Source organism: Anomalospiza imberbis, chromosome 1 (genome assembly GCF_031753505.1).
Source record: "Anomalospiza imberbis isolate Cuckoo-Finch-1a 21T00152 chromosome 1, ASM3175350v1, whole genome shotgun sequence".
In the NCBI taxonomy this organism is placed as follows: domain Eukaryota; kingdom Metazoa; phylum Chordata; class Aves; order Passeriformes; family Viduidae; genus Anomalospiza; species Anomalospiza imberbis.
The window spans coordinates 130,240,991-130,260,279 of record NC_089681.1 but is presented as its reverse complement, the minus strand read 5'-3'; the positions used below and the strand labels follow the sequence as shown (position 1 = coordinate 130,260,279).

Below are 19,289 nucleotides of genomic sequence, written 5' to 3'. Positions count from 1 at the left end.
TGCAACTTAAGATTTTCCCAAATCTTCAAATCAAATTCAGTCAACCAAATCACATCATATATTCCCCCTTATATCATGCTTCATCTTAAAATGACACCTGCAACTTCAGTGTGAATGTTGTCCTTACATCTTTTCCACTGATGATGAGAAACTGTATGGATTCCAGCCTAAATATATGAATCTATTGAAATATAAGTTAATATAATAATTTCTATTTCTATTGTATATAAATGATATATACATTTATATCTATCATTTGGTCTTTATGCCTGAGTGTATTTCCCAGTCTGTAAATTGTTTATTTGCTGTATTCAATTTAATTTCTTTTTTAATCTGCATCTCAGTAGTTGTTTAGTACATGGGAGCAGGTCCTTTATCACCTTCTTTTACAGCTGGGGGTTGTCCTCATTCAGGTGGAGGACCTTACATTTGGCATTGTTGAACCTCATGAGGTTCACATGCATCCCCTTGTTCAGAGCTTGTTCAGAGCTTGTCCAGTTCTCTCTGGATGGCATCCCATCCCTCAGGCATGTCAACCCCACCACTCAGCTTCTTGTCACCTGCAAACCTTCTGTAGATGCACTTGATCCCACTATGTCATCTATGATGTTATTGAACAACACTGGTCCCAGTATGGCCCTGTGGGGACCCTGCTCATCACTGATCTCCATTTTACACCTTTGTTTTCTCAAATTGAACTTTATTTACATTTATGTTATTTCCACTCTATTTTTAATATCCTCTTTAAGCTGGCTTTATTTTAGAACTCATATTTCTGCACTGCATGCAATTCCAGGCAGTTTTTTCTCAGTCAAATAAATTATATTTTGATAATTATTCTATCATGTTTTAACCCCAGTAGAAAACTAATCTACTATGAAGAAAATTAACTCTATCCCAACCAAAACCAGTACATACTTCCTTTTAGATATATCCATTTGCAATATAAAATTATGTAAATACCCAAATTTGATTAATCGTAAATTTTTCTAAAAATTAAACTGAATACATAGAATTTTGTATGCAACGTACAGTTAGGTACCTAAGTACCTTTGCAGGTCAACTCTTGATCATCTCAATTCCACCAGTTTCTGAAAATGAGGAGAAAAATGTTGAATCACATTAGGATGTTTGAAAAATGCCCTCTATATCCACAAAAAAAGATTTTTTGTGGTTGTATGCTCCATTTATAATGTTGAAAATAAGTATAGAAAATCTCAAAGTTAAATTCCTTTTTAAAGTTACCAGAAGTAACCATTTGTCTTAGAAAATAAAAAAAAATCTGAAGATCTGAATAGATCTGCTCATGTTCTCTAAATTCTTATGTCTATAAGGTTTGTTCCAATCAACACTGATGATTTTGATAGTAAATAGGTTAGGAATTGGTTTACATGTCCTATTAGTCCCAGCAGGCCTGTAGGACCTGCTAAAAGCAGCAGTAAAATCCTACACTTCTCAGCATTCTAGTAGCAAATGGATGTGCATATGATTGAAAATGTTGCAGTAATTGGCTGAGTGTGAAAAATATGAAGATGTATTTATTTGCAGAAGTTAGGTGTTGCCCTCTATGAGTCAGCTGAGAATGGCAGCATTTACTGCCTTTGAAGAAAAAATCCTTTGCAATAGACGGCTCTGTAAATCCTCACTACAGATCCCACAGTGGCAGAAACTATGCACTGAGTTTTCAAGGTGGAGAATGGCAGAACATATGTGAGATAAATGAAAATGTTCTGTACTGCCAGCTATTGCAGCTGAACAAATCACTTGCTTTTTATTCTATCTCCACAGCTAAACTTCCCTAAGAAAGTCTTTAGGTAAGTGAACAGTCTTCTCCAAGGAGAAAAAAAAAAAAAAAAAAAAAAAAAAAAGAGAGCTTTCAGGGAAAAATTCATTAATTTCAAACAACCTGATGTTCAGTTACATATCTTAATATCTGGACATTTTTGTGGTACTCAAGTTTCCCACTCCACACAAGTACTTTGATTACTTCCTGCATTCTATCACCTGCCTGCTGAGTTTTAAAGATCGTTTAAAATCTATCTCACTCTAGCTGCAGAAGAAAATATATAAGGACTTTGAAATTATGTGCAAGTATCCCTAAAACTGGTGAATTTGGAAGATGTGGTGAACGAGCATTCAAAATGAAGCTTCTATGACTGCTGTTTCTACACATCTATGCCCAGGTCCTGATCACTCACAGATGTTTTGTACCAGCCTGGGCAGTGCTATATATTTCCCTCAAAAATGTTATATACAAGTGCTCACACTAATGAGCCAATTAAAATATGAATTACAGACTGGATTTAGTTTGCCTAATTTAGGCATGTAACTTACTTTTAAATCCCTGATCCCTACCTACACTTTTGCTCAAAGATCTCTCGAATACATCTATGTCTTTCTTGAGTTGTGGGAAGACAACTGTCTCAAAGGCTACATCTACATTTTGGTCTTCCCCAAAATGTACATACACCCCAGGACAAACTGACCATGTGTCCATTTTGTCTGAAGTCTCCTCTGTCTGGTACTGTTATGTGTAATTATTATATTTGTTTTTTATTTCAGTCTCTATGATGAATTGTAAGGGCCACGTTAAATCACTGCTGGAGTTTAATCATGTTTAATCATGTTTTGTGACATGATGTTGCATGTTTTCTTATGGCATGCAAATGTTGTTTTCTTTGATAAAATCTTTTGAGTTTTTGTAAGGCTGTACAGGGCATGAAGAGGTTTGTGGTGTCTCATCCTTGCTGCCTGTAGAGTGTGGTCCCTGCACTTAATGTTATTTTGGAACTGCAATCTTTTTTATCTCCAAGGGAACTCTGAAATGAAAAAGTCCAGGAATGAACTATCACACATAGAGTGGGAATGACAGAGGGTCGCATTCTAGAAGCCAAGTTATTTGCTAGTGTAGACGTGCCAAAGAGTATTTTCCAGCTGACATTTCACCAATTCTGAGTCAAGTAGAATAATTACCCTCAGCATCTTACTTATAACATCACTATTAACATGTCAGAATGTGATTTGCCTTGACTTTCTTTGTTGACTTTCATTTGGTTTCTTTTCCACTCTAACTCTTGGACCTTTTTCCTTGCGTTTTCATTTTTTATGCAGCTATTCCTAATCTAGTATTGATGAAAGTGATTTCTCCCTCCAAAGTGCAGCACTTGACAAACATCTTACTGAATTTTATCTTGCTGATTTAAGATCATATCTGAAGATTATTACTGTAATTTTGAATCTTGATCCTGGTCCCTAAAGCATTTGTATGCCCTATTCTGTTAATTAGTGTCATTCATAGATTTCATAGATAATCACAATTCATTTTGTCATCTAAATCACTAATGAAAATATATTTAAAAGTCTTAGATGTAGACTGTAATCGGTAGCTAATTCATGTGCTTATATTCATCCTATTTCTCCTTTAACCTCTAGCCTGAGAACCCCCAGGAGGCATCTCTGTAGTTGCATAAGTATTTAAAACTTGCATTCATATCTAATCTGGTTCACAAAATTATATTTAAGTTGCCAAACTGATTGCCTATGTCCCAGAAGAGGAAGCAGTCTGTCACTTACTGAGCTCTGCATTAATGTGAGTTAGCTGTTCTGTCACTAACTTTGCATTCTAATTTAGAAATAGGTAATCAAAAGTGGGCTAATGACGCTATATTTTTCTCATATTCTATTACAAGCACCATGCATTTACTCCACTATATTTATAGAAATCCATGGGTTTGTAGAAAATTGCCTCTGCAAGTTTTATTGTTATCAAGTGACCTACTTTTCACCTTAGTCCATTTGAAGATAGCAGATATATTTACTATCAGTAACTGAGACAAGAAATGTGGTATTGTTTTGTCTAGATCAGCATCCTTTAATGGCCATTCAGTCTATTAAATATCTGTTACAGACTCTAGATTTAATAAATGATTTCTAATTGACTATATGTCAGTGGCAACATTCAAGAAAACTCAGTTACATGGGATTTTTCATTGATTTTCCCCATATTAGAAAATGAAATGTCAGCTACCATTAATTGCATTTTCACAATACGAAGCATACTGCAAAAGTATGTAGCTGCTAAGTGAAAGCACTTCTAGCCTAACATGCAAGAGAAGTATTTTTTTAAATTAATCCAATACCTAAACAATTATTACAGTTGTGTGCCTCTGTGGGTCAAATTGATGTGAATGCAATTAAAATCTATAATATGGAATCATTTTGCAGGCTTCTAGAAAAAATGCCTTTAGAGACATATTCTGCACTTGTTTGTCCTTATACACTTCACTGTCTGCATCCAGCACCACAGAAGTTAGTTAATCCACCATTTCTAGGAGTTCTCACCTACAAGAATGACATCACCCTTTACATGAGCTTGCACTTCAAGTCCATGACTCAAAGACAGAACAGCTAACTTAGATTGTCTTATAAGTATACACGTCTACCCAGGCTAAGTGCCATTACTAAGGAGGGTATGATGCAGAATAAAGCTTATGAGACTCTGATACATATATCCCTTACCACTGAAGATTCAGAGTTCAAAATGTGTTGGTGCATCTTTGCTGCCTGCCTGTGTCTGCATTTGTGTGATCAGGCCTTCGTGGTCCCGTATGCATTCTACAGGTGGAATTCCATAGATTTTCTTTCATGTGTTCACATTTATCAAGCTAGAATTTACTGTTGGTCTGTACAATCCTAGTGAGATGATATTAGAAGTCTCGATGTGAAAATTCATTTGACTATGTACAATTTACAGTAGTGCTAGAAGTTCTTGTCTTTGTAGAGAAAAAATAAATCCATGACCTTTCTAAAGTATGTGATGTGGCATTCAATTTCCCTGCATCTGATTGATAAGCAAGCAGGAACTTCTATGTTTTGCCATGGTAGACAAGCATAATTAAGCAATAAGGCAATGGAGGTATTTAGGATTATCTTAGGATGCACCTGGGAGCTGCCTTGTTGCTATTTTAAAATATCTTTATGTGAAGGGAACTGTATTAATTTCTGCTGAGAAAGATAAAGTTAGCAGTTTGGAATGCTCATGAGCAGCAGTTTCAGCTGTGCTTTACTGGCAGTAATGTGGTGCGTTCACCCTAAACAGTTAGGCTTCTCCTTCAGCAGAAGGAAAGATGGAGCAGGATGTAAGCATTTAATTGACAGTTCAGACCAGGAAAAAAAAAAAGAAAACACAAAAAACCCAAAACAACAACAGCAACAACAAAAACACCAGAAAAACCAACCCACTACCCCTCCTGCAAAACAATTATGCTTTGGCTGGCTTCCAGTGAATGCAAAACTTACATTTTTACCAGTTTAGAATAAAAATATGTTGCCTCCAAAACTTGATTTTCAGGGAAGACATCTCTGCATAATTAATACTATTGCATCCGCATTCTAATTTATGCATTTTAATTATATCAAAGGCCTGGTGAATAATTAATGCTAGCAAAACAATGGGTCTGAAGCATAAGCTGAAAAGTATCACTGTTTAATGGGCTCTGTAAATTTAAATAACTAATGAAAGCTATTTAACTATTTGATTGTGAGTATATTTCTCCCTGATACAATCAAGGATTAACTACCATAATTGAGCAGCCTCTCAAGTGGAGAAATGTTAGCTCAGGTTAGTTTTTTTCTGGGTGTACTATAGTATATTGACCTACCTGAGCTATATGCTCGCAGGAAAGAGATTTATTTGCATGTTTCCCCTCTGGGAGGAACTGGTATGCCATTGGTATCATCAATAGGATCTAAAATCAAAATTCTGGGCTTAGTGTTCTCCTTTGACCTCCTGTCTTCAAGTAGGTCAGTTCATGCAAGTTTCATGGGGAGATTTAGAATTGAATCTAAAGAAATACAATACAGAATTTATTATCTTTGAGTTCAGCAATCTAAGAATTAAGGATGTAGGCCAGGTTAGTAATTTAGAGCCTTGCAGTGGTCGGAGAGAGATAGAACCTCTGGAGAATTTAATCTCATCCTAAAATGGGTTTTTGAAATAGATGGGATTAATAACCATTTGGCAGTGCCTAGCATTTTTCTCTTTCTTACAGAAGAAGTTTAGTATACAGTCTTATCCATACACCTAACTTCTAGACAGACAAGTTTAGGAGGAGTTAGTCTTATCAGCAAAGGAAGCCTCTAAAACTATGATGTAAAAAAGACCTGCTCACACCGATCTGAGGGTGTAAAGACCAGGGCAAAACAGAAGGGCTCGCAGCACAGAGCTGTGCAAAGTTCAGTGAGTCACACTAATAACCAGCATCAGTTGCTTGGCCAAGTCTCAGATTTGAGTCATCTCCCCCTCTGAAGGGCTCAAACTGTACGTTGATATTAATCTGCCATACCCAAACACCAGCCTCCTGCCCACTCTGCTCCCTGGAGCTGTGCTGGACAGTGTGATGTGCTAAGAGCAGGCTGTCCCAGATGTGCAGCGTGCCCTGGCTTTCATGCACTCTGAGTTTGTCACGCCAAGAGTGGTGAAAGCATGTGGACAGCAGACAACACTGACTGCAGAGTATGGAAAGCCTGGCAGCAGAAAGGGCTCATTTCTTTAGGAGAGTAAAACAGTACAGCAAATGATGAATTACTGCAATCCCTGGCAATATATTACATACGCTCAAGAAATATCAGCTTGTCAATATGAATACAAAATTAATAGCTTCTACCAACTTTTTTGTTCTTGTTTTCTATATCAGAAGTTTGCACTTCAATGCAAAATGTTTGAGGAAGTGTCATAAAAATAACAACAACAGTATAATGAAGGACTTTTAAAAGAAATAAGATTGACAAAAGCTGCTGACAGTTTTGCATATCAGGCCCTTTATTTAAGTGCATTAATTTGAGTTCAGTAACTTTTTGCTCCTATGTTTGAAATTTTCTATTTTACCTTATGTTATGTGTTGAATTGAAGTATTTGACTCTCCATAGCACTCACTTGTGTCACTGGGGAGATATGAAAGGCAACTATGCAGGAACGAATTGTGTTTTCCCTGTTTTCAGCGTGTTTGCATGAGCCTGGACATGAGCTAGTGCTCTCCTCAGTGGTTGTGGCCTGTGTCAGGCAGGGGTGAGTTCCTTTCAGTTTGGTCAGGCTGGATGGTGTGTCCCTTCATGCAGATGTTGGGAAGGACAGGAAAGAACAGAAAAGGCTCTTGCGGAGGGGGCTCTGCTCCAGGGAAATCTCAGCCAGCCATAGCTGCCTGGCCCCAGTGAATATTTCATAGAAGTCAGAAAGTAGAACACAAAAGAAAATCTGCCATAATAACAGATTAAACCACTTTATTTCTTGTGAGCAATAGTACCTGAAAGAGCAGATATTGGGGCAATCTGGGGCTGGTGTCAGAGTTAACAGGCTGACACTGGGGGCTTATTTCTTATGTTCTTCACTGCTCAGCTTTCCTGCCCAAGGGCTAGGCAGTATCCTGATGGTATTCCTCTGCACCCCATTCCTCTCTACTTTCCTTTCAGCAGAGCCTACAATGAGTAGTAAGAACAATTCCCCAAGAAACACAACCCTTTTATTGAATCCTGTTTAAGACCAAAACCTGTTTAGCATGTTTGGGATGGAATCTGGTGTTCCAGCTATCCAGTGCTTGCAATGTGCCTGATAAAAGAGCTGCTGAAGCAGGAGTTCATGGTCTCAGGTGAAGTGCTTCCCTTTGCTTCTGCCTTTGCAGGACTATGCTGAGAAGGAGAAAGCTGCAGCAAAGGCCCTGGAGGATGTGAAGGCTAACTTCTACTGTGAACTGTGTGACAAGCAGTACCACAAACACCAGGAATTTGACAACCACATCAATTCTTATGACCACGCTCACAAGCAGGTAACCCTGATAAATGTCTTGCATGTTACAATGGTCTCTCTTCCCTCCTCATTGATTGTGGGAGGTTTCTAAATTCACCCAAGTAGAAGACAATTCATCATTTGATGCTTTCAACTTTAACATGCTACTTTCCATTAAAATAAAATGGAAAATATTAGCTTTAATCACAATTTCTTTTAAGCTACTCTGACTGAAAGACCTTCAGCTGTAGCTTTAGATACATACTTAATACTGATGTCTGGACTTAATTTGATAAATTTAAATGTGGAATAACTTAAAAACCACAGGCAGGGGGAAAGACCACTTCCTCAAATGACCAGGTCCATCTTTTGAACCTCCCAGTCACAGAAAAGCCTCTATTCTTCATGCTTGTATTAGAAGGCATATGACCATGCTGTTTCAAGCTGGTTGTGCTGTTTCAAGGGCAAAAAAGAATTTTGTCTATTTTTTTTTAAAGCATCTGTTTCTGGAGTTAAAATCTATGCCTCATAATATTTGTCAGGCAAAATACATTTTTCCTTGCATACAGAACAATATAAAATAATCCCTTATGAAACATTGGATTCCTGGAAAAAGATAATAAATACTAATTTTTTATCACATTTTGTATCAGTTTTATCACATTTGTATGTGGTAGGTATATTTTACCCATATGCGCCTATTAACTTTATTTCCTGTGTCCCAATTTTCCTCCAATTTTAGCAAAATCCATATTTCAATTGGCAATACTAAAGGAAAATGCAATTAATTCATATAAACACTTCAGAATTTAAAGAAAATGGTTTGTGAACTCCAGGAATGAATGTCTCTGAACCTCTGAAGTGAGAGATCACATCAGCTGGCCTGGCATGCTAAGGACATGTTACTAGATTCTGAGGATGGATCTTTTTCTCCTGTATTTCTGCTAGTGCTTGCATTTAAGTGCTCACGTATTGTGTGCATCCATCTTGCCAGGGAATTAGTGTCCTCTGTGTGATGACACTTGTAGGTTCATGGGGATCAGGAGCTACCTCAAAAATATGTGGAAATATTAGAAGTTGCAGGTATTTCTGAATATTAGAAATAATTATGTTGAATAAAATGAGCAATGCTAAAGGCAAAACACCTTTCTCTCCCTGAAAGCAATCTTATTGTCTTCTGCACTATCACAGAGGATGTAAATCACCCTGGAATTTTCTGTGTGCATCTATCACAGCACTTTATTAAAAAACTGCCTAAAGTCTGCCCACACATCAAATGCTGAACCATCCTGCTGAATTCAAGCACCACAGGCAGCTATCCATGGGTTATAATGGGACTCTTTTGTCCCGTCACTCCAAACCAGAGTTATGCATTTATGTATTAAATCAAAAGCAATTCCCCTCATCACCATTCCATTAATTAATCCGTATTTTTTTATAATAATAGAAAACAAATTATTTTCCAGATCCTAAACCTGTGACTTTAATCCCTATAAATTCCCGTTTGCTGCACACAAGATTTTTTCACCCTTCAGATGTTTTTTTAAGTCATCAGAAATGCATCTGAACTCTAATGGAGCCATTTGGGCTCTTTCCTCTTCACACACTCCCCCTGCAAAAAGCAGTTTATGCTAAATCAAACAGCCTGCTTCATGCACCAACTATGATTGGATTGTTGGGTAGGGGAGTTTTTGGCAAGTTTCTTTTATAAAAGGGCTTGTTTAAGCAATAAAACTCTTCTTAATTTTTGGATAAATTTACTGCTTTAAAAGCTGCCAGACAGTGCTGGAAACTGAGAGTCTGCAGAGAAATGCACGACACATACAGAATATCAACTGGCAGTGCAAGCTCACCTCATCCTGCCCTTTCAGATGTAGTTCAGAGGCTCGGTTAGTGCAGGATTAGCTAGCTACCCTCCTGATGTGACAGGGTAATTCAGTCTCTTCTCCCCTCTCACTTCTTACCTGGTCAGCCAAATCTGGGAAAAGAATTAGTTTGCCTCTAGGAATAGTGTAAGTGTTTACTCTGGCTTTTATAGGCAGTCACAGAAAAGCCTCTCTTCATGATTTTATCAGCGTAATCTTGAAAAAAAAAAGTTAATTTATGGTTTCCTGTGTGGGTTTAGTTAGCTTCGTTTCAAAATGTTTATTCTGGGAGGGACATTAGCCACCACAAGAGCTTCTTCCTCTGAATGTATGTTTTCTGTTTCTCAGCAGTAATTTGAGGGCAGCTTTAGTAATCTGCATGGATATGTTCTAAACATAATTCTTCTAATGGAGAGTAAATTAAAATAAGACACTCTTTGCACCTCAGTAACAATACAGAATAGTCCTCCCATGTGATTTCCCATTTAAATGCTACCACTTCACAATTTGTATTAAAGTGGAAATGAAGTTTAGAGAAGATAGAAAGGCAGAAAAAAGGATATTGCACTGAGTGCTTAATCATAAGTCTTTTGTTTGTCTTCCAGAGGAAATAGATTTTTATTCAGAGAATTGTGGCTTTAATTCCAAGTATTATGGTTTCATAAAATTAATTCTGCAATCCATTTTCTTATAGATGATTTCAACCAGTTGTTATAGCAGGAAGTGCTGAGTCCTGGACCTAGCAGTTGGCATACCAGCCATTGCCCTCCCTGTCCACAGAGGCTGCAAAATGTTATGATGACAGTCTGGCCTTGTTTGCATAAATGGTCTTTCTGCTGTCTTTCTGTGTTATATTATTCTAAAGCAGTATACTCAGAGATACTTTCTCTCTCTGCTTGCTACATACCTTCAAATTTATAAGCATAAAAATATGTATGTGTACATATATACGCATAAAATTTTGACAGACCATCAAAGATCAATGCCTATATCTTCATTATCTTCTAACACTGTAATGACCCTGGGGAGTTATTATTTAATTATTTTTGAATAATATTTTCCCACTATTAAACAATTCTTATTCCTTTTGTTGACTTGTCAGCATTAGTCTCAACATCTTTCCTCACACACTACAGGACTTTTTCATTTATATTACCTGCTATTGGAAATTAATTTCTTTCAGTGCACTGATGGATAAAATGAACACAGAAAATCTGTCTGATTGGAAGCTTGCACTCCTGAGCCCTGTGTTGTTAAACCTGATACTGAGCAAGGATGGGGTAGGAGTGGGAGTGACTTTCCTGGGAGAACCAAATCTTTCATCACCATACAGCCCTGTGCATACATCTCTCATTGGTCCACCACGTATCAGCTAACCCACTTGAAATCACAGCTTTTTCCCTTTGTGTTTTTTTTCCTATGACTTTATAAAGTCGGGGGCAGCAGTCACAGGGAGTAGCCTGTTTGATAAATCTGCAGTTTCTCTCCTCAAGCATCAAGGTGAAGGACGCTCGCTCTCGCTTGCTCGCTGTATTCTTTGCAGTAAAAGTGAACTGCATCAGAACGGGGTACCTTGGCTCTGCCAAAGCTATCTGAACACCAAAAAGCACAGGGGTCCTGATGAGAATTCATTTAAAAGTGATCAGGATATAGATAACCAAGACAGGCTTCCACCTGAAACCTGAAAAGGTTATATCTGTGGGAGTAGGTTAAGCTGAAAATAATATATAAGTGTAGTTCTTTTTAACCATGTTGTGTGCATCTTTAAAATGAAGCCAAACTCGAGCAGAGATGTCTATTTGGTTGACATTATTAAAAGGAATCTTTTAATAACTCCAGGTCATGCACAGTGTTCATTCATTCAGTTAACATCAAAGTGGTTGGAGCTTTCAATTTTTTGTATAAATAATCCTTAGCCATGAGCAAGGCTTTTAGATGTCAGCAAATGAGAAAATCACAAATCTGTACTGCAATATAATAATTGTGATGATGATAATAACAATAAGAGATATAAGCAGCAAAGAAAACCAAGACTGTATTGCCATCTTGGGGTTTCTGATGACAAAGCAAGCCTTTAGTTTTGTTATCAAAATTTAACCATACAGTTAAATGCATCACATTCTCTCCTGTGATAAAAAGTACACAAACTAAAAAAACCTATAAAAAGCAGCTTACGACACAAATTTTAGTGTCCTTGAATTTGACAGTACTAAGTAAGCAAACAGAAGTTTCAGTCTACTCTAGTTTACATGCACATACCTGTATTTTAGTATTTACATCCATGCATACTAGCATTTGGTTATATTTTTGGCATGAGAGCCTGATTTAGTGTGTACAGCTGTTGGCACTTACTTTTAAGCCTTTATGGTGCTTGTGGATTTAAACTCAAATTCAGGCAGAGATTTAGCTCCTGTTAAACTTCAAAGCTACCAAATATGCTTACATTTTAGCTGGCATTGCTGCTCCATCCAGAAAATGCACTGATAAGTTAACTCAGAGAAAGCTCCAGGAATGAGTGTAAATGCTGAGATCTTATTAGTTCATCTTGAGGGTGTTTTTTCCAGGATCTCTATGTTTATTGGAGGAAAAGTAAGTCATGTCTTTTGGTGCCAAGGTAAACCTGTATTACCTAAACAATTTTCATTTGGAGGAAAGATAACTGTTTTGGTAATATCTGAAGAATTTCACCTTAGGATCTGGATCTGGGAAATTAGGCAAACATGTTAAGAAATCTTCTTGTGGACTAAGGAACATATATTTATCTGTAAGAACACACTAATGACAGGTGTCATTAGTCACCAGCATGAAGGTTCCCTACTATGTGTGCTTGTGTAGTCTCTGTTTTTTTCCCTTGGACCATAGGTGGGCCCACTGTCCCTCTGGTGCTCCCATGTGGACAGGGCCAAGGTCCTTCCATGTTGCTCCTGCTCCTGTACCTCTGCATCAGGACATTGTCCTGTAAGGAGCTGACCCTTTAAAAGCAGGGCACTGGCCCTGACTTCTTGGGGCCAAGTTTTGCACCTGGGGTCTGTACTCTGGGGCCTCCTCAGGAAACAATCTGAGTGGTAAAAAACCTCATAATTTCTGCCTTTCAGTTAGCGAGTGGTGCTGTCAGCAGTCACCAGGATTCTGCTCCTGTAACTCATAAAAAATCACCTTGGTTTGATGCTTGTCAAGAAACACATGCATACTTGTAACAAAACTTTCACATTCCTCACATCCCCAGTAAGATTAAAGGAAAGAAGTCAAACAAGAGAAACAGTAATATGATGTTAGATTCCCTCAAACAGCTGGTTTATAAGTGGACTTGAAGTGATGTAAGAATTTTTTATATGTCGTAGTCACTGTCTTCTTTAACTACCAACAGATTTCTATGCACCAATATGATTATTGGATTTCTATGCTCCAGAGCAACTATCACATACATAAATTGCTGTATGTGTGCAGTTTAGAGGGTTTAAAATTAGGCCCTGTCCTGAAAACTTTGAACTTTCTAAGAGGTAGCCCTATAAGCAGCCCCCTCAAAAAATAAATTATTTGAATGCATAAAATGAAGGAAGCTCATATATTTTGCAAGAGTGAGGTGTTAGAGATGGAATTACATCAGAATATTGACATTATGATTCAATGCAGTCAACAGTTTCACAGATTTTTTTCTACAAAGTATTCTTTAAATTCAGTGAAATTCCTGCTTATTTCTTACTTTAGACAAATATATTAAAAGTTTATATTTTAACTATCTCCACTATACAATTATTTAGAATGATCACCTCCTCCAGGATAACATTTGTCAGACACTTCTGCTTCTTTGCAATATTTTTTTTCTCTTGAATTTGGGAGTATGGATGCTGTGGAATTCTCAACTGTTGTTTTATTTATTCATTAATCTACAATAGAAATAACAATTTTCTCTGCTCTATACTTTTAAGCGCATCTTTCTCTTCCATTGGAAACAGCACACTCTTGACATTTCTAGTCTAGTCTAGTTTCTTTTTATATGAAGACCAAAGTTAAAAACAAAGAATTAATTTCTATGGTCTATCCTATCATTTCCATGTCTTTTGGCCTTAAAGACACTTTTTTCTTGTTCATTGTGAAAGTAGTGATTTTCTTGTTGCTACTTATTCCTATGCCATTTATTACATTCTCCAATTTCTGTTATAGCTTCACACTTTCTTAGCTGTTCACCATACACTGATTTCTCAATGTGTATTCTTGTCTATACTTCCAAAAATTACTTACACTCTGACTGTAACTCTTCCTGAAGAGCAAGTTTTGGATAGTTTCTTGCTGAATAGTTATGCTTTTCTCACACTGCCTTTTCCATAATCAATTTTAAAAGTTTTTCTCACTCTTTCAGAATTTTTTCATGTGAATTAACCCCTTCCATTCATCATTCTTGTATCTAAACTAGCTTTGATTATAAACTAGATTACCCCAACAGTAGTGAATTGTTAGATACAGAACTGATTTTGATGCTTATAAATGAGATTTACAAACACTTTTTGTTTTAAGAACAAGCTTTACATTGCTCTTGGTTATTGGGCTGAAATTTTGTTTATGGATCACAAGCTTTAGTAAATTAACAATAAAAATATATAGTATTTGCAAAATCAAGAATAAAGAAGTGAGAAGACTTCAGAATCAATATTGTTGGGACACCCTAAAGTGATACTTTTATGTATCTGCCCTTTAATGAAATCTTTATTCTGAGGTTGCATGTTGTTTTCACTGAGGAAACGTCCCTGACTCAGTACTGAAGATGGACTGTACTTTAGAATTTAATCCCTTTTGTGCAAGGGAAGCAGCTGCTGCCTGCAAAAGAACTGATTCTGTGAAATGAGGGGGAAATAGAAGGAGAACAAGTGGGTTTGGGAAGCAATTATGGAAATAGGTGTGGACAGAAACTGCTAGAACAGCAAGGCATGGAAGTATCACTAGGAAATTCGAAGAAAAGAGAGAAGAGTTACAAGAGGAAGGACCTGGATATAGTCGGTAAAGGAAGAGAAATACCAGGATGAAGCACAGCAGGAAATTCTCCGTGTCAGCCACTTAGCACCACCAGTGTCTAAGTCATTGCATTTAGAGATGAGGAATTGAGTAAATAGGCCACATTTCACTACTCTAATTCTGTTAAAGAGAGTACCATGGATATTGTATTGGCACACAGTGTTGCATTGAAAATAATACAAAGGACTTACACAGCATAAAAAATGCTAGATTCTGGAAAAAAAGCAAAGAATGGAACGTATAGTGCTGTTTTCATATACATTTTAGTATTTTCCTACTGCTAGATGATATAAGACCGAAATTTTCCTGTCCTGAATGCTTCCTTCTGTTATTTAGACACAGAGAAATCCTGTCTTTCAAAAACATGTTAGCATCACAGCTGCTGTGCTTCTGAGCACCTGCAATCCAGCAATTTTGAAATGCTGAAGTAGCAGTTCAGGGGAACAGACAATCAGGTTGTGTCACATCACAGAAACTAATCCAAATAAGGGTAACATAAAGCAAAATATCAGCATTTAAGTAAAGGAATGGTGTACAACATAGGCACAAAAGCAGGACATAAACAACATGATAATTCTGTGGTTTCACTGAACTAAGCATATTTATTTTCTCAGTATGAAATTTTCTTAAAATTAATGTTTGCTTTATAATATAATGCAATATTTTCTTAAATGGTATGAGGGGAGGCTTGTATTTATAGGTCTTGCTACGCAGAGATGCTTCAACTGCACACCAGAGCAAGTGCATGTACAGAGTAGCTCCAGAGCAGCAGAAGCAGCATTATCAAATACCACTGAGCACACTCTGGTGATTAGGAGTGACTCGAGGCAACACATTCCAAAGAAATGTCACCAGAAACAATTCTTTATTTTAAACTAACCAGTCTGTGCAGATCAGTGAGCTTTATAAAGAACTGTTAAACCTGCTGCCCTATTAATGCTTTGCTGCTTTCTTATTAGTCAGTGATAAAGTAAATAAATTGGCAGTATTCATCCTTTTTAAATTGCATATTACTTAGAATAATGAGATTCTTTTCATCATTCTCCCTCCAAAAAAAATTTTTTGCAAATAATGAAGAGCCTCTTTTAAATTTAATGTTCTTGATAAGCTAAAAATGCTAGATGCTATGGAATTATATTTGGTGTTCTTTAGAATGAATGCTAATTAACATGTAAATTAGCAATTTAACCCTCTTTAAATTGGAAAAAATCCCATGGGATACCTAATTTCATAACTGTTAATGATGGTCCAATGACTGTAGAATTTTTCTTAAGCATTTCATTATATAAGGAATTATAAAAATGTGTACTATCTGGTTTTGGCATTTAAGACATAGCAATAACCAGAATGTCAGTTAGAGGAAGTGCTTTTCATTAATTCCTGTGTTATTGTTCTTTCTGTTCTTCTCTGATGGTACATTTTTTAATTACTAAAGTTTTAAAAGCAATTTTCCTAGCAGGAAGAAAAGTTGATGCAGTGTAATGGATGACTTATTAAAATAAGCAAGGAATTGTAAGGATTATGTTCATAACAAAACCAAAAAAGATTATTATGCCAAACCACAGAAAATACAAAATTGCCCCTCCAACCATCATTTTAGATTTTAATTTTGTACAATAAATCCTCACTCAGAGCATGAAGGAATACATTCTTCTTCAATTATATTTATTTACAAAGGTGCAATTAACCTGGTTAAAACTCAGAATCTCTGGTTCAAATAATTTCCCACTGCTTCAAACTTTGCTCCCATTTAAAATACAGACAAAGATCTCAAAACTAAATTAGTTAAAGCATTCTGTAATTACTGTTTTAACAAGGCAATGATAACAGAAACCAAAAACAAAAAATTGAAACAAAAGACTTTCTGAAACATTCAATTCAAATTTTTAAAAATGGTTTTGACCAGGTCATAATTCTTTATCTTAGTGTATAAAAATAGTTATCAAAATCAACATAATCCTCTTTGGTTTTGAGTTCTGAAGTGCTAATATATGCAGAACATAGAATATTACTTAATTAAATGAGCTAGGCATGTAGAACCTAAATATTTATGTTTAGATTATTATTCCCTGTTAACCTTTAGGGCAGCCAGACTGAAGTCATGCCTGTGTTATTTAATAAATAACTTATGTTTAAATATATTAAATATATATTTATGTTGGATGTTGTTGTCCTTTTAAACATCTCTGTATTCAGGGATACAGAATTTTTCCACTTTTTAAATACCAGATAATATATATTTTTGGAATGACTTTTAGCATAAGGTATTATGCAACCAGATTAAGGAACCTGCTCCACAGGATATGCCACATCTGTACATATCTTACCTGAGGAAGTCCTGTGTCATAATCGGCTTTTTGGAAATACAGCAATTAGCTGTCATAGCAAAATGTTAAATGTTCACAGAAAAATTGCATTTCTCTTGGCTTCTGCATAACTTTTGAACTTGCTGATAACTTTCCCTCAGCTGAAAAATGATAATACTTTTAATCCCATTGACATACACAAAGTATATCTGGCACTATAAACATCTGTCTGGAATCTGTATCTCTTGTAGTTCTGTTCATTTTTAAATGCCTGTACCTTCCAAGCAGTAATTAATACGCAAGAATGTAGCTGCACAATTGATTCCTGTGGAGCTTTAAGTGATACTTATCATCTAGGTTTGTGTTCAAGGCACCTTACAATGTGCCTTGTACATCTTTTGGGGCATTCCTAGGAGAAAAAAAAAAATTGAAGCAAAATAGAAACATATCTGTGCATCACCAAGACAGAAGTAAAAAGGGTGAGATTAGTCATTTATCATCCTTACTTAGTTAAATGAATTAATTAACATATTTTAATGTGTCTCTGAGGGAAAAATAAAGGAGGTAACCCAGACTATCATTTCACATTTTTTACAATTTTATAATTGTAAATAATTGGGCTTTATCAGAAGTCATTTAAAAGATGCAGGGTCTTCAAGCACCTTTTCAGATTAAATTTCAATGGAATAAATAGAGAAATGTAGGTGACATGCATGTGAATACCAAACAAATGTACTAATGCAGGTGATGGGACAGTAAAAAATATATATTTGTTGAAAAAAAAAAGAAAAAAACAAACAAAAACCAAACCAAACCGAAAAAGCCTAAACTTTAATTTTTCAGGAAATGTTTTTAGAGTAGAATGGTTACCAAGGAATGTGGTAAGATCAAAACTATATTTCATACAGAACATTTACATTATTTCATTTCAAACAAATTGAAATGGTTCATAAAGATTGACATTGCTTCAGCAGTGTTACTTTGGTAAAACACATTTCAAAATTTCTTGTAAGATATGCCATAATACTTTCATAATATTAATTATAGCATAACCACACCTTTTTTATCATTCTTGAGATACAGAAATTATGAAAATTGCAACTTTTAGACATTACGTTGCATTGCTGTTTAGATGCATTAACATCAAGACTTGATAATTTCATTTTTTATATAAATTTTCTGAATTTTATTCTCCCACTAAAACTAAAAAATAAAGAAATCCCAGATATCAAAGTTTTCTGCACAGCAGAAATTCTAGTCTTTTAACAAGTGTGTAAGTATACAGGAATTGACAGACACTCCCTGGAACTCTGTGACATACTTTATGCTTATAGTTAGCATTTCTTGGCTTGTTTTCAGCTCTTAGCATGTTGATGGATTCCAAGTACTGCTTCCTTCAGAAGAGACACCTAAATACTTAAGTTGAAAAGTCACATTCCATTGATGTGTGTTTACACTTTCCATTTAGGATCTGTGGTATTCAACAGGGTACTAAATCATTTCTGGCAGAAGAAAAACTGCATATGGCTTGTGTTCTGAACCTGCCCTGGATCTCCCACCTTAGCCCAGACTGGGTGAATATCAGATCATAATTAATTGAGAAACTACAGGGTAAAGTAATACCATGTGTGGGGGTAAACCATTGCAGTTTATTAAGGAACACAATCTCCCCAGTGGTCACAACACCAAGCCTGAGAGTTCAAGAAGCGTTTGGACAATGCTCACAGGCACACGATGTGAGTCCTATGCAGGGCCAGGAGTTGGACCCAATCATCCAGCTCAGAATATTCTGTGATTCTATGATAGTTACCAATATTTGCATACAAAAATATTGCCTAAATGGTACAATGCAATTCTCACCTTTCAAAAGGAATCCAGAATATTCATATTAATCCCATCTTTACTTCAAAGCAACATTAATTCTTCTCATCAGCTCATAAAGACCATCTTTACTGAGTTCTGTGTTACTTTTATATGATTGGATTCTGACTTACACCAAGCATTAAATTCATTGACATAATCTTGGCTCTCAATAACCTGTGTCAGATTCTGATTTCCTTCCCATTTTGAAACTTAGCACACCATAATGTCAGTTTTCTTGGTTAAAAAAAAAAATGGGAAAAAAAACTGAGATCTAGCTTTCAGTTTGAAAGTTGGAACAGTACACATGTCAAACAACAAGTCATAGCCTAACACAATTAAACATGGAGTGCATCAGAAGTATACAGCAATTGTCATAGAAATTTTGTTATTTCAGGGAAATGAACAATTTTTTATCTTATATAATTCTTTTTAAATTATAACATTAAATTATAACATTTAATCCAT

The 19,289-nt window shown here is 36.0% G+C and overlaps 1 protein-coding gene across 2 annotated transcripts in view; it reads left to right on the top strand.

The window, feature by feature from the left end:
- ZNF804B (zinc finger protein 804B) overlaps positions 1 to 19,289 on the top strand; it is a 226,551-nt gene that overhangs the window by 187,008 nt on the left and 20,254 nt on the right. For both annotated transcript variants that reach the window (XM_068211798.1, XM_068211790.1), the window contains exon 2: positions 7,677 to 7,820. In XM_068211798.1, coding sequence (XP_068067899.1) covers positions 7,677 to 7,820 — 144 coding nt within the window. The remainder of the gene's footprint in view (positions 1 to 7,676; positions 7,821 to 19,289) is intronic.